General features: G+C 44.6%; 1 protein-coding gene across 1 annotated transcript in view; it reads left to right on the top strand.

The window, feature by feature from the left end:
* The window catches only part of LOC309501218 (uncharacterized protein), a 175,767-nt gene extending 161,824 nt beyond the window's left edge, over nt 1-13,943 (top strand). Inside the window, exons 10-13 of the mRNA XM_082173301.1 lie at nt 7,356-8,060; nt 8,506-9,186; nt 12,572-12,751; nt 13,349-13,943. Of these exons, the coding sequence (XP_082029427.1) occupies nt 7,356-8,060; nt 8,506-9,186; nt 12,572-12,751; nt 13,349-13,620 (1,838 nt within the window). The 3' untranslated portion in view covers nt 13,621-13,943. The remainder of the gene's footprint in view (nt 1-7,355; nt 8,061-8,505; nt 9,187-12,571; nt 12,752-13,348) is intronic.
* Nucleotides 13,944-15,836: the final 1,893 nt, after the last annotated feature.

Raw genomic sequence — 15,836 nt, 5'->3', positions numbered from 1 at the left:
GGACAAATGTGGGAACAGGTTTCATGTTCTCAACAATAACAACAGGAGTGACGACACTCAGATCAAGGAGCTGCTGGAGAAGATTGAGGAGACAGTGGCACAAAACAACGGCTGCCATTTTGAAATAGACAGAAAGATTTTACAGGAGATGAAAGAGAGAAGAAGAGCAGAGGAAGAGAGAGCTGAAGAACGAATGAAGAGGATGCAAAAAAGGAGAGAAAACATCAGATCACGGATGAGTGAGTCCATATACTTTATAGTGCAGATACACACTGAGTATATTAAGTAAATCATGAAAATGTAACAGTCACAGCAATAATAGCAAGAAACTTCTTGTCATTAACCGCTATTTGTAGAGGCATTCCCAATAGATGGGTTCAAAGCAGCTCACAGTGACGGCCCCTAAAATCAGTTACTGAAGGACATAAGCACTTTAATTTCTTAAACAATCCTGTTCTTCATGTGTGCTTCTGATAACGGAAATCACTTTACCTAATCTATAGAAAACAATACAAAAAACAAAAACCCTACAAACATCTTGTCTTGAATATAATTTGAAACATCAGCTTTACACCTATAGACACGTCTCATGTTTGCCGCTGTTCTGAAGCACCACGAAGTGAGTCCCGTCAAACACACTTTGTAAGTCCATTACAAGTAAAAACGTTTTGGTTACTGATGTAACCCTCGTTCCCTGAAGGAGGGAACGGGAGACGTAACGTCGACGTGACAAAGTAATTGGGATCACTTCAGGGAGCCCTATCAACTTCGAGTGTCTACAGAACAAGCCAATGAACGTTGGCGTGCGTGAATCGCGTCACGCGCCCCCGCCCCGCAGCGCGGGTATAAACAGGAAGCGGGCGCACGCACACATTGTTTTTCGCTGAGGAGCCGAGATTTGTGACGGCCATGCAGCGATGGTCAGCAACGGTGGCGACGGGACGTTACGTCTCCCGTTCCCTCCTTCAGGGAACGAGGGTTACATCAGTTAGCGAGACGTTCCCTTTCAGTCGCTCACGTTCAACGTAACGTCGACGGAAAACGCCACGGTTGCTGCCACATCCAGCGCCCTATGCAAGACTCTCAGACCCCCAATTGGCTGGGGCAAAAGATCTGCGTAGAGGGAGTTCAACTGCTGTTCCATTATACCCCACACAGAGGAACTCTTTGGATAACACTGGGAAAGCATGCCTTTCCGGAGAAAGGACGCTGCGGAGCCACATCCTACCCGAAGGGAGGTAACGTGGAGAATAAACATATGGACTGGCCGAAGGGGCAGTGCAACATATGGAATGTCACTGGGGTGGCTCCAGCCCGAAGGGGGAGGCTACACCGGACATTGACGGCAGAGCAGACTCTGCCAAGGGAAAGACACGGGCTCACCGCAGGGAGCTGGACGTGGAAGAATACGCATATGGGATCGCCGCAGGGATCACACATATGGAACCCAGCCTAGCACAAGTTACACAAGCATACGAGCACTAGGCCTGGCGTCGGACGCTCCGCAACGTCCGACTGCCGGAGGGTGCGGAGGAACTTACAGGGTTCGCGTAAGTGGGGAACTCGACTGGAGCAAAAAGTGCACGTATCCGTTCCGAGGAAGGGAATGGCGCAGTTAGCCGACACTAGAGTGAGAACTTCGGTGTTACCGGCTAGTTGAAGCGAGCACACAGGAAGAAACCGGCTCAACGCGTAGGCTATAAAACCTAGCGAACGTGTTAGGTGTCGCCCAGCCCGCAGCTCTATGTCTGTCAGTGAGAGCGCCCAAGAAGAAGCGACACCCCTAGTGGAGTGGGCTTTCAACCCGGGCGGGTAAGGCACACCTTGGGCTTCGTAAGCCAAGGTGATGGCATCCACTATCCAGTGGGCCATCCTCTGCTTGGAGACAGCCTTTCCCTTCTGCTGGCCTCCGTAACAGACGAAGAGCTGATCTGAGGTCCCGAGGCTTTGCGTTCTGTCCACGTACAGACGCAGAGCGCGAACGGGACAGAGAAAAGCCAGGGCTGGGTCTGCCTCCTCCGGAGGCAGCGCTTGCAGGTTCACCACCTGGTCCCAGAAGGGAGTGGTAGGAACCTTGGGCACGTATCCGGGCCGGGCTCTCAGGATCACGTGAGAGTTATCCGGGCCGAATTCTAGGCACGATTCGTTGACCGAAAATGCATGCAGGTCCCCCTACTCTCTTGATAGAGGCCAAAGCAACCAGTCAGTGTTGTTTTTGGCAGCCCTTTTAGTTTTAGTCTTAGTCTTAGTCTTTTGGACGAAAATGCTTTTTAGTTTTAGTCACATTTTAGTCACTTATAAACTTGATAGTTTTAGTCAAGTTTTAGTCGACGAAAACGCAAAAAGGTTTTAGTCAAGTTTTAGTCAATTTTAGTAAAAAAAAAAAAAAAAGTAACAGTCTTTTAAAAAAAAATTTAGGTTAAAAAGTATTGGACATGGGCTTAGGTTTGACAGGTTGTAGCAAGTGTTGCAATTCATAAAAAAAATTTTTTTTGAAAAATAACCCATGAAATGATGACTTCTGGTGAATATTGTGGAAACTAATTGATACATTTAGATAAATATATTTCATACCTTATAGCATATTATAATACAACTTATTAGGCCTAGCCTATATATTTATAGAATAGCAAAGTAGGCCTAATCAATATGTTACAAGACTGAACCACATAGATGTGAAATATAAAGGCTATCATGATCATTTTGCCAACAATGAACCATGGATTTGTTTAGTTTATAATACGTTTTATTTTTAACTTAAACAAATACAACATATAACATTCAAAACTCACCGGCTTAGACTGCATTTGAAGAAAAATAAACACAACAGTTTTCTGTAGCCTTGTGTGCGAACTTATTCAATAGAATTATTAGATTATCTCCTGATGCGTGCTGCTTAATATCACACACTCTGCCGTGACAAACAGAAAAAACGCGACGGCATATGGTACAATTGGCCTTGTATTCATTGTCCCTCACGCATTCCAGCCATGGGTAGTCATTTTCCCATTCAATTTTACATTTCTGTGCTCTTTTCTTTTTCGCCGGCTGCTCGGAGGTAGTCATTTTTACATTTCCCGCTGTTGTCACTTGTCGTCATCGTTGCTACGATACGTGACTCACAATGCGAAACGACCAATTAAAAGGGCATTCTCTGATGATGTTCCAAGATGTTAAAAACGCTACGCTGATCATAGACAAACAGGGGGAGAAATTAGCCGTCTCGTCTCGTCAACGAAAACTCGAAAACGTCTCGTCATGTTTTAGTCACCTTAGAGACATTTTTAGCTAGTCATCGTCGCGTTATCGTCATAAAAAAAAGGTCATAAATCATTTCGTTATCGTCATCGTTGACGAAAACAACACTGCAACCAGTACTGTCTTACAGGACAGGATTTTTAACTCAGCTGATTGCAGAGGCTCAAAGGGTGGTCTCTGAAGTGCCGAAAGGACCAGAGACCAATCCCAATGAGGGTATAGAGAGTGGGCGAGGAGGATTCAGTACCTGAAGATCAGGTCGTGCTTTCCCAGAGACTTACCATCAACAGCATTGTGATGTGCGGCAATAGTGGCAACATACACTTTAAGGGTGGAGGGAGACAGCCTTCGCTCCAGCCCTTCTTGCAGGAAGGACAGCACGGCTCTGATCGAGCAAGATCGGGGGTTCTCCTCGTGAGAGGAGCACCAGTCAACATACAGGTTCCACTTCAACGCATAGAGGCACCTCGTAGCTCTAGCGGAAGTGATGGTGTCAACTACCGCAGGGGGTAGGTCACCTAGAACCTCTGCGTCCCGTCCAGGGACCAGACATGGAGTTTCCAGAGGTCTGGACGCGGGTGCCATAGGGTGCCCCGTCTCTGAGAGAGCAGGTCCTCTCTCAGAGGGATGGGCCAGGGAGGGGCTGTCGTAAGGAGCACTAGTTCCGGAAACAAGGTCCGGTTGGGCCAATACGGCACAACTAGCAAGACCTACTCCTCGTCCTCCCTGACCTTGCACAAGGTCTGTGCAAGAAGGCTCACTGAGGGAAACGCATACTTGCGTAGGCCCCGGGGCCAGCTGTGTGCCAGAGCATCCGTGCCCGAGGGTCCCCTCGGTCAGGGAATAGAACAACTGGCAGTGAGACGTGTCCGGGGAGGCAAAGAGATCTACCTGTGCGGTCCCAAAGCGCCTGAAAATCAGCTGGACCACCTGGGGATGGAGTCGCCATTCTCCCGGTAGCACCGGCTGCCGTGAGAGCTCGTCGGCTGCATGGTTGAGCAGGCCCGGAACGTAAATGGCACGAAGCGACCTCAGATGCTTCTGACTCCAGAGGAGGAGATGGCGGGCGAGTTGTGACATGCTGCGGGAGCGTAGACCACCTTGGCGGTTGATGTACGCAACATTCGCAGTGCTGTCCGTACGGACCAGTACGTGCTTGCCTAGTAGCAGCGTTTTGAAGCGACTCAGCGCAAGACGTACTGCTAACAACTCCAGGCAGTTGATGTGCCAATGCAGCTGAGGCCCCGTCAACAGACCTGAAGCTGCATGCCCGTTGTACGTGGCCCCCCAGCCGGTGGCAGAGGCATCCGTGGAGACCACAGAGTGCCTGGACACTTGTTCCAGGGGAACACCAGTGCACAGGAACGAAGGGTCTGACCACAAGCTGAGAGTTTGGCGACAGTGCAGAGTCACTTGGACCCGGCACGAGCCGCTCTGCCACGCCCATCTCGGGACTCGATCGTGGAGCCAGTGCTGGAGCGGCCTCATATGAAGCAATCCGAGCGGCATAACCGCGGCTGCAGATGCCATATGCCCCAGGAGCCTCTGAAAAAGTTTCAGTGGTGCCGCTGTTCTGCATCTAAGCGTGCTCACGCAGTTCAACACTGACTGGACCCGGGCCTCGGTGAGGCGCGCTGTCATGTTGATCGAGTCCAACTCCATACCGAGAAAAGAGATCCTCGGCCCGGGGGTGAGTTTGCTCTTTTCCCAGTTGACCCGAAGCCCTAGGTGGCTGAGGTGACTGAGCACCATGTCCCTGTGTTCGCACAACTGCTCTCTCGACTGGGCCAGAATAAGCCAGTCATCGAGGTAGTTGAGGATGTGAACACCACCCTCGCACATGGGAGCAATGGCCGCCTCCGCGACTTTCGTGAAGACGCTGGGCGACAGGGCCAGCCCGAAGGGTAAGACCTTGTACTGATATGCCCGTCCCTCGAATGCAAAGTGAAGAAACGATCTGTGTCGAGGGAGAATCGAGACATGTAAGTATGCGTCCTTCAGGTCAATCGTTGCAAACCAATCTTGGGGACGGATGCATTTGAAAATGCGTTTCTGCGTAAGCATCTTGAACGGTAGCCTGTGAAGGGACCGGTTCAGGGCGCGCAGGTCCAAGTTTGGTCATAACCCACCACCTTTCTTGGGTACAATGAAGTACGGGCTGCAGGGACCGGCTCGATCGCGTCCTTCGCCAGTAGGACTGCGATCTCTGCCCTGAGCACAGGGGCATTGTCCGCCAGAACACGGGTGAACAGAATGCCCTTGAAATCAGGGGGCGCCGGACGAACTGAATCGCATAGCCGAGTCTGATGGTACGGATGAGCCAGCGAGACGGGCTGGGAAGTGTTAACCAGGCTCCCAGAGACTGAGCAAGCGGGACCAACGGCACCACAGATGTACCCGGGGTGGGGCAGCGCAGCGGAATGCAGGGACCTGACTCGGACGGCACAGCGGCCCGAAGTGGGGTCTGAGTGTGTGGTGCAGCACATACCTGCTTCCGTTGAAGGGCAGAGTGAGTGTGCGGAGGCGTCAGCACGTCCAGGACACAGCCACTGCTGCCTGCTGGCGATGAAAGAGGGGCTCGGGGGTGACAAGGCATAGCGTCGTCGACCGCCAAGCGCGCCCTCTTGGAGCCCAGAGGTTTCAGAAATTGCTCTTTTTTTGAAAAGGTGGGTACCACTGACCCGTGGGTAAGTGGCGGAACAAAAAGAAAAGGAAACAAAAGATTCTCCGCCCGGCCCTCCACCGGGGGAAAGAGTGCCGTGTTCGCCATCTCCTGAAGAGCAACTTGATCCACCTCTGGACCGCCCGTCTCAGGTTCGTTTGCACCGTTGCTTGCCTCCTGGTTTGGCAGCGGCCTGGACAGGCGAAATCGGCTTCCTACGGCTTGCTCCACGCTGAGGCCTGGATGGTTGCTGCTGGGAAAGAGGGGCATCCAAGAACCGATATTTATCGGTGTCCCTCATATCCGCCAGGTTGAGCAAAAGGCGGCGCTCCTGGACCACCAAGGTGGACATCGGCTGACCGACTGAACGTGCGGTTTCCTTCGTCGCCCGGAGAGCGTGGTCAGTTGCCACACGGAGCTCCCGGAGGAGCTCTGGGTCAGAACCACCCTCGTTCATGTCCATGAGCGCCTGGGCCTGGTGGACCTGCAAGAGTATACAGCAGTTGTGAGCTGCAATGCTCGCGGCCACCGCTGATCGCGCCATCACACCAACACGAAGGAGAGTCCTCTCGTTCTCAAAGGCAGTCTTTTCCTGTAGATTTTGGAAGTGAAAGCAAAAGCTCGGCTCCGAAGTGAAAGACAATGTGTGCGTGCGCCCGCTTCCTGTTTATACCCGCGCTGCGAGGCGGGGGCGCGTGACGCGATTCACACACGCCAACGTTCATTGGCTCGTTCTGTAGACACTCGAAGTTGATAGGGCTCCTTGAAGTGATCCCAATTACGTTGTCACGTCGACATTACGTCGAACGTGAGCGACTGAAGGGAACTACTAGACTGCTGGTGGAACTATATTTTATCTGGAGCTCCAACTAAGGCAAAAATATGTCATGTAAAATCAATGGACATTTGTAAGATTAGAAGCTATTTTTATGAAAGACAAAAATGTCAACATGTTCACAGTTTTTTGCGAGACACTTTTACTGCTTTCATATTGGTCAGTACAGATAATATTTTGGATCCGTTTATGCCACTTTAGGCTGTTACTTCCCCCATAAAGTCTTTTTTGGCTTTCTTTCCATATAGTAAATAAATGTAAATGTAATACAGTCATGTATTTGCTGGTGCTAATAGCCACCAGTGCATTGATAATGCTTTCCCCGGTGAGAACAAGCACAAGAGAGAGATTTATTCATTGGTTTAGAGAGATAATTTAGCCTAATTATTTTTAAAGAATATACTTTCTGAAAACATTATTCTGAAGCTATTTGGAATTAAGTCTTGCTTAATGTTCTGTAATCTGTTGTTTTGTCTGCAGATCATTGAAATTAAGCTATTTTATTTTCTTCATAATTATTCTCCAACGATAACCTTTGTTCAACTCTGATTTAAGATGTCACCCACCTTAAGAAGTGTGTTTGTTCTGTATTTGTTGCAGGTGACGCCCAACGTCTCTCAGAGCTCAGGATTGTGTTGATGGGATATAGAAAAGCTGGTAAGAGTTCAGCTGGAAACACCATCCTGGGCAGAGAGGAGTTTGACTTGAAGAAATCTGCTAAGTGTGTGAAGAGACATGGAGAAGTAGCAGACAGACACATCACTGTCATTGAAGCTCCAGGATGGTGGGGAAATTACTCTGTAGAGGAGAGTCCTGAGTTACTGAAACAGGAGATTTTGCTCAGTGTGTCTCTGTGTCCTCCAGGACCACATGCTGTGCTACTGATCATACATGTGGACTACACATTTAAAGAGACTGAGAGAAAAGCATTGCAGGAGCATCTGGATCTTCTCAGTGAGAGAGTCTGGAGTCACACTATAGTGCTGTTCACTGGTGGAGACTCTCTGTTACACATATCTATAGAGCAGCACATTGAGAGTGAAGGGCCGGATCTCCAGCGGCTGCTGGACAAATGTGGGAACAGGTTTCATGTTCTCAACAATCGCAACAGGAGTGACGACACTCAGATCAAGGAGCTGCTGGAGAAGATTGAGGAGACAGTGGCACAAAACAACGGCTGCCATTTTGAAATAGACAGAAAGATTTTACAGGAGATGAAAGAGAGAAGAAGAGCAGAGGAAGAGAGAGCAGAAGAACGAATGAAGAGGACGCAAAAAAGGAGAGAAAACATCAGATCACAGATGAGTGAGTCCATATACTTTATAGTGCAGATACACACTGAGTATATTAAGTAAATCATGAAAATGTAACAGTCACATCAATAATAGCAAGAAACTTCTTGTCATTAACCGCTATTTGTAGAGGCATTCCCAATAGATGGGTTCAAAGCAGCTCACAGTGACGGACCCTAAAATCTGTTACTGAAGGAAATAAGCGCTTTCATTTCTTAAATTATCCTGTTCTTCATGTGTGCTTCTGATAATGGAAATCGCTTTACCTAATCCATAGAAAACAATACAACAACAACAAAAAACCTGCAAACATTTTTAATCAATAATGTGTAGTTTGACACTCATACAGATAAGGTGAACCTTATTTCAGGAACAGCTTTTTCTCAAAGAGAGATTATTTAAGAAGATTTAAGATGTCGCCCACCTTAAGAAGTGTGTTTGTTCTGTATTTGTTGCAGGTGACGCCCAACATCTCTCAGAGCTCAGGATTGTGTTGATGGGATATAGAAGAGCTGGTAAGAGTTCAGCTGGAAACACCATCCTGGGCAGAGAGGAGTTTGACTTGAAGAAATCTGCTAAGTGTGTGAAGAGACATGGAGAAGTAGCAGACAGACACATCACTGTCATTGAAGCTCCAGGATGGTGGAGTAATAGCTCTGTAGAGTTCAGTCCTGAGTTACTGAAACAGGAGATTTTGCTCAGTGTGTCTCTGTGTCCTCCAGGACCACACGCTGTACTACTGATCATACGCGTGGACGACACATTTAAAGAGAATGAGAGAAAAGCATTGCAGGAGCATCTGGATCTTCTCAGTGAGAGAGTCTGGAGTCACACTATAGTGCTGTTCACTGGTGGAGACTCTCTGTTAGACACATCTATAGAGCAGCACATTGAGAGTGAAGGGCCGGATCTCCAGCGGCTGCTGGACAAATGTGGGAACAGGTTTCATGTTCTCAACAATCGCAACAGGAGTGACGACACTCAGATCAAGGAGCTGCTGGAGAAGATTGAGGAGACAGTGGCACAAAACAACGGCTGCCATTTTGAAATAGACAGAAAGATTTTACAAGAGATAGATGGTAGAAATGAAACAGAAGAGCGACTGGACAAATGGAGAGAGGAATCCAGATCACAGACTAGTGAGTGACATCATAACATTTTATGAATATTATCTAGCTTACATATAGTCTCAGATGTGTTTCCTCCGACATTGTTCTAGACTATGGGCCTAATTTTTTAAACGTGTGAACGCACAGAATTGTTTTAATAGTGTGTACTAGGGGTGTAACGATACACGTATTCGTATTGAACTGTTCGGTACGAGGCTTTCGGTTCGGTTTTCGGTACGCCTTTTCAAACCGAATGGTTTGTTGGACCATTTTTCCTGCTGACCAAAATTTCGTTATTTCAAATGTAGGCGCGTTGCGCGTGGCAAGCGCGCTCATAATGAGACGCCGGCGCGACCACAACATTGCCCAACATCAAATGGCAAACGTAATGCAAGCGGAACGAAACTGCTCGTTATTGTGTGGTTGAAGGACCGTTTATCAGTTTGGACCAGTGCAGCGCGAGCCGATCGTGATCATGCGACACTGTTACTACACAGCGCTAATAAGAGATCCAGTAAAGAAAGCATTTGAATTCGCCACAGAAGTAATAACATCGCTGCGAGATCTAGTGAGAAACATTCACATTTCTCCGTTATTAACGGATCAAACAGCGCTGACGTGGAAACCTGGAAGAAACATTGTGCCATGAATGAACTATCCAGTGTCCACAGATCAGCAACATTAACCATGGATTTACTGTAGTAACACTAACTGCAACCATGGAAGTTTGGCAGGAATATAGGCTATAATGCCTTCAAGTAACATTACGTCGGTTTTATTTTGACATTATGAATACAATTGCTGCCCTCAAATGTTAATCTAAACTAAAATAAACCTTTGTTTATAACTACTACAATATTACATTTCATTTTTTCCAAGGAGCTGTTTTGTTTTATTTGCTCCTAAGAAGAGTCAATTATAGCTCCAGAATTGCTCAAAGTAAAAAAAATTATACTTTATGATGTTAGTTTTAATTAAAAAAAAGAATAAAATAAATTAAATCAAGGAAATTTCTCTTTTTGCTGTATCAAAAACGTACCGAACCGAACCGTGACACAAGTGTATCGTATCGAACCGAACTGTTAATTTTGTGAACCGTTACACCCCTAGTGTGTACTCTAAAATCCATGCCAACATTAGTGTTTATAAAAACGGTCTTTGATGTGGAAAAGTGCTTATCGACACATCAGGGTCTAAGCAGACATACACACTTTTTTCCTTGTGACAGAGAGTCTGAGTACTGCAGGTATTTGGAAATCTAAGCAATTCTTGCCGTTCTTCGTTCTCAAGTAAAAGATTTCGACGTTGACTGGTGCTCTTTTCCATGTTAATGACATTAATAAGGCAGCAATTGCAATGCAGAAATCGGAAACCATTCTGCTGCGCACAATTTCTAAATCATTTGCGATTTATACATTTCTCATCTGGAAGAGAGGCGTACGCAGGTTTTTTTGTGTCACGTACGCACATTGGAGAAATTATCGTAAGATCAAATGTAAAAAGGTTTCTACGCATTTCCAAATGTAGGAAGGTTTAATATCTGTTTATATAGCCACTTCCTAAAATGTAATAATGATAAAATATTGTTTGTGGGTCTAAGCAACACTCTCGCCCAAAGCCTTTGAGCAAGAAAACGGATCTGAAGACAATTCTGAAGACAAGGCCATAGAATGTATTCCTCCTCCCGAGCATGAGTCCAGGTTCTACAGCCGGTACCTCTTGGTTCCAAAGAAGGATGGGGGATTGCGTCCCATTATAGATCTGCGGCATCTGAATCGTTCTCTGAGGAGATCCAGGTTCAGGATGTTGACAGTTCCCACCAGTTCTCCCCATACCCCAGACGAGCTGCATGCCATGGTATAGGCTGAGGCTGCACCTGTATGCATCCCCCCCGATCGATCTGCTTCCGGGAGTTCAAAAGAGGGTCCGCCAGGACAGGGTCAGTTAACTCTTGGTAGCCACGTTCTGGCCGGCACGAGTAAGGTTCTCGGACATCAGATCACTCCTGGCAGGTCCTCCGTGGGAGATTCCCCTCAGGAGGGACCTGCTTTCCCAGAGCTGTGGAAACTGTGGGTCTAGCCCCTGAGGGGGCTCTGTATCTAGAGGCTGACCTGTCAGTGATCAAGACCATACTAAACTCTAGAGCTCCATCCACAAGGAGACTGTAGGGCCTAAAGTTTAATGTTTTCACCGTTTGGTGTAGGGAGCGTGGTTTGGACCCAGTGCCCGGTGGCTTCAGTGCTGGAGTTCCTCCAAGATTGCTTCTCTGCTGGTCTTACCCTCTCCACTATTAAGGTGTATGTGGCAGCTATAGCAGCTTTCCATGCCCCATTAGGTGAAGTTTAAAATAAAATAAAAAACATGAAATTGTATAATTTGTGTCCCAAAAAATTATAAAGTTATAATTCTGATTTCTCTTTATGTTCTTGCCCTTTTTAAGGTTTAAAATGTCTGAACTGAATTTATCTATTGGTGGGGCTACATTAATTCCATCCTATAATGTTAAAAAATATGGGTGTAACATTTGATTTGTCGCTTACATTTCAATCTCATATAAGTTCTATTAGCAAGACTGCATTTTATCTTCTTGATACTGACCAGGTTCAACGAGTATGGGGTCTCTGAGGAACAAGTGGACGTTTCTAAATTTGTGGGTGTTTTCAAACTGGTTGGTGTTTATAAATCATGCAATGAAAATGATAGCCTGGTAATACCAAACTCTGCTACTTCTCTTTGCTTCGTAGACAGAGTCTGGAAGGGCATAATTGAAAAGCGTTTTCTTTCTCGCTTGTCTGAAGTTTAAAATCATTGGCAATCACATAACGTTTGGTTATGACGTGTGTTATGCGCTGGCTCAGCCGCATCGAACTTCCACTGTAAACACATGTATGATGCGAAAACAAAACCATCGAACGAAATACCGGAGTGAACATGGCTGTGAACGACTTTTGCAGATTATGTGAAGTAAATCTACGCATCCACGGTACAATCAGCGTCTACGTCACGGCTCTCAGCCCGCCCTCTGTTCGTTGATTGGCCGGCTGTTTTGAGGCCGGAGGAAAACAGGGAGATAGGTCGCTATCTCAGACTGAGTACAGAAGCGAACTGAAATTGAGCGGAAGTACGAAGTCTGACGTCGTCAGGCTATGAAAATGATAAAATGATAACATTGAACACTGAACATTGTAATCATATACCTTAATGTTGTTTCTGTGTGAACCAAATCGGAGTGAATCCACCTTCTCTGACCCATTTAGAGTCGACATAAAGTTGACCATCTGAATAAATTACAATCACATGAACTGATGAATATATTCCTTCAATGCCATGTCAGTTGCTTTGGATAAAATTGTCTGTCAAATGCATTCATGTTGTAAATGTTCTTCTGATCTGCTCTCTGCTTTCATTATTATAGTGAGTGGAGATGATGGATCTGATTCCTGTTCTGTGGGAAGTTCTGCTTATGGTTCATTCAGATCACGATCAGGAGCAGACCCAATTTTCGGTTCATCACATTCCAGAGATTCATCTCACACAAGTTACGTGTCAGGGGCCATAAAACAATATAACAGCATGGAATTGGAACCACCAGACAGTGAGTGTCTTGTTTTATTTGGCACTTTCAGCACATTTTGGTCTCCCTGTGACCTTCTTTACAGCGTTAGAGCTCATGGTTTCCATGAATAACATCTGTTTTGATGTGAAAATGTAATATTTAGTCTACATTGTCGTAAATTTGTCACCACATATTTTCCCCCATAATAAAATTTGGACCCTTTCTAGCCTACATCTTCCATTTTCAAATTTTTTTAAAATTTAATTTATGACAATAAAAGTAAACCTGATATGAAATGAAATAAAAAAGCACATATAATATTTAGTTTGATCTTCTTATGTTGATGATCAACATTTTCTGGAGTTTAAGCACCTGTTTATACTGATAATTTCTTCTTCTCTATACATCTATATGGTTAACTTTAAATGATTGCATTAAATAGCAATCAGGCTTGTAATAAAGGTATCATAGATAAAATGGGGACAAAACATGTAAAATACCATCTGATTAATAAAGTATTTGTATAATATTTTAATGATTAACAACAGGCTGTTAATTTTCGGAACATATTGAAAGTTTTAAATCTGTTCTATAAGAGTTTCAAACCTTTTACTGATTTAAATGTTTTTCCCCCAGTGAGTGGAGATCAGCGGTCGGACACAAGGTCTGTGGGAAGTTCTGCTTACAGTTCATTGAGATCAAGATCAGGAGCAGACAGCGATTCAGCTTTTAGCTCGTTGCGCTCAAAAGTCTCATCTCATAGCTCAGGATTCGGGTCTTTACGATCCATCCTGGAGTCTGTGGAACATTCAGGAACCAGAGGAGCACTTGGTGTGACCATGATCTCAAAACTTATCCCAAGAAGATCAAAGAAGAATGATAAGCATGAAGACACTAAGAAAACTTGAATTATATCAAATGAATAAATGAGAAATTGTGTCTTTATAATGTTGACATTTATAATTTTGACGACACAATATTTATTATATTTACAAAAATATAATATTACTAAAACTAAATTAGTGGAGATCATAAATCATTGATATGTAGGCTAATTAACATTGAGTGTTTTTTGATTATTTTGTCAAAAATATATATATTTTTTTTTAGGGACTGTTCGTTTTTTATTTAAGGGGCTACCGGAGCAGTTTTGAGATCTATAGTCAAAATAGACTTGACCCTCCCTTCGCCAGCAATAAATTTTTCTATGACCCTCCAAAATTATTGTGAAAAAAGGCATTGTTTTTTTACAACCATGACAAAAGACTTAATCTCTTCTAGTCTGCTTTCTCATCTTACACATCACACTCCACTGTTATGGTGGCCCGTTTTTGTAGATTTACTCACTAACATTGTTGTGGAAACACACTAAGCATGGAAACTAAAATATAGTAATTTCGTGCTACAGCGCACATTCTATCAGCTGTAGTTCTGGTGCCTCAGTCCCAATACTGTAAAACTCGACATACATTCACATCACATGTTAATGCAGCGGTAGAGTTACACTAACAGGACTCTGCACTTATTCGCAATCACAAAAGTTCATTATTTGCTTGTGCTTTAAAGCTTTGCCGGGTAAACATTTCATTGGCGTTCTGTTCTGACATGATACACTTTTTCACTGTAAAACAGCGCCAAACTGGATTTTTGTTGGGTCAGACCCATCTGCTAGGGATGGGGGGGCAGAGACTGAGAGAGCGACATGGAGCTGCATGGAAAAATATGCACCAAACAAGCCACTTTGAAATTTAGCTGTTTTCATGAATACAAAAGTTGTGTGACCCTCCCCCTAGACTAAAAAAGTTGAATGACCCTCCCCTCAACAAAGAATAAAAAGACTATTTTCCTCCGGTGGTCCATTCCAGAAATACTGAACGGTCCCTTAAGTTTATTCAAAAATCCTAATTTTTTATAACAGATTTAAATATACATTTGCAAAGGGGTAATTAAATGTAACAAATAATGTAAAAAGTATCATCTTTCAAAAATGTCTGTCAAAATATAACATACAACACATGTTGAATGCAATGATGTTCACTATCCCGGTAAAGTTTTTTAATTGGATTGGCGTTTTTTCTCTTTAGTCTGCAGTGTAAAGTATTTCACTTGGTTCTGTGATCATTCCCGACTCAATTTCAGCAAGTGTAGAACAAATCCAGGTGCATTATGTATTATGTACGTTATCGTCTCTGACAGACTGAAGCCTCATGATGAAGCCACTCTGGATGCCATTTTTCTCCTCTTCTCGGAAATTGATGTAGTCGAAACATCTGGTAGTGTGTGTTTCCAGGTAATGCATTGCATTTACTCCCTGGACCGCTATTTTTAGTTCTAATACTCCAACTGACAGCGAGTTTAAGTTTTTGATGGATGTGATAACGTGTGTGAGGGGTGAACTATGTTTGATTTTTGGGTAATTATAAAATGTGCTGGAGATGTTAGTGCTGGGCGGTATACCAGTTCATACCGAATACCGGTGTTTATTTTTGTTATGATATGAATTTTTTATATACTGCATATACTATATATACTGCAATAATATATACTGCTATATATATACTGCAATAACGGATAAGCGGAAGAAGATGGATGGATGGATACTGCAATAATTAAGGCTGTAATCTCCCGGTCGATTAGTCGATTAATTGGTCGATACGTTCTGGCTCGACCAAAATTTATTATTTTCATTTAATCTTTGTTTATCTTTCCTGAGCGCTGTGCTGCTTTGTGTACAGCCGTTACCGGGGAAACCGCTGTTTCTGCCGCTCCTACAGCGCCTCCTACTGGCACGTCTTTGTAAACAGCATCATTTTGTGGGGCCTTGCAAACCTGTCTTAATACATTTACATTTACATTTAGTCATTTAGCAGACGCCTTTGTCCAAAGCGACTTACAAATTAGGACTGAATTCAGCGAGTCATCATAAAGAGGCAAAAGCAACAACAACGCAAGAAGTGCTCAAAATACGAAGTTCAGGTATTATTCAGAGTAGCATAAGCCTGATAAGTGATGTTTCAAAGGGAAAGACATTTTTTTTTTTTTTTTTTTTTTTATAAGGTAAAGTGCTCACGGAAGAGATTGGTTTTCAGCTGTCTTTTGAATGTTGTCAGGGATTCTGCATTCC

Source organism: Leuciscus leuciscus, assembly GCF_965113295.1.
Source record: "Leuciscus leuciscus genome assembly, chromosome: 6".
NCBI lineage: Eukaryota > Metazoa > Chordata > Actinopteri > Cypriniformes > Leuciscidae > Leuciscus > Leuciscus leuciscus.
The sequence above is the reverse complement of the archived record's forward strand: the minus strand, read 5'-3'. Positions and strand labels throughout refer to the sequence as shown.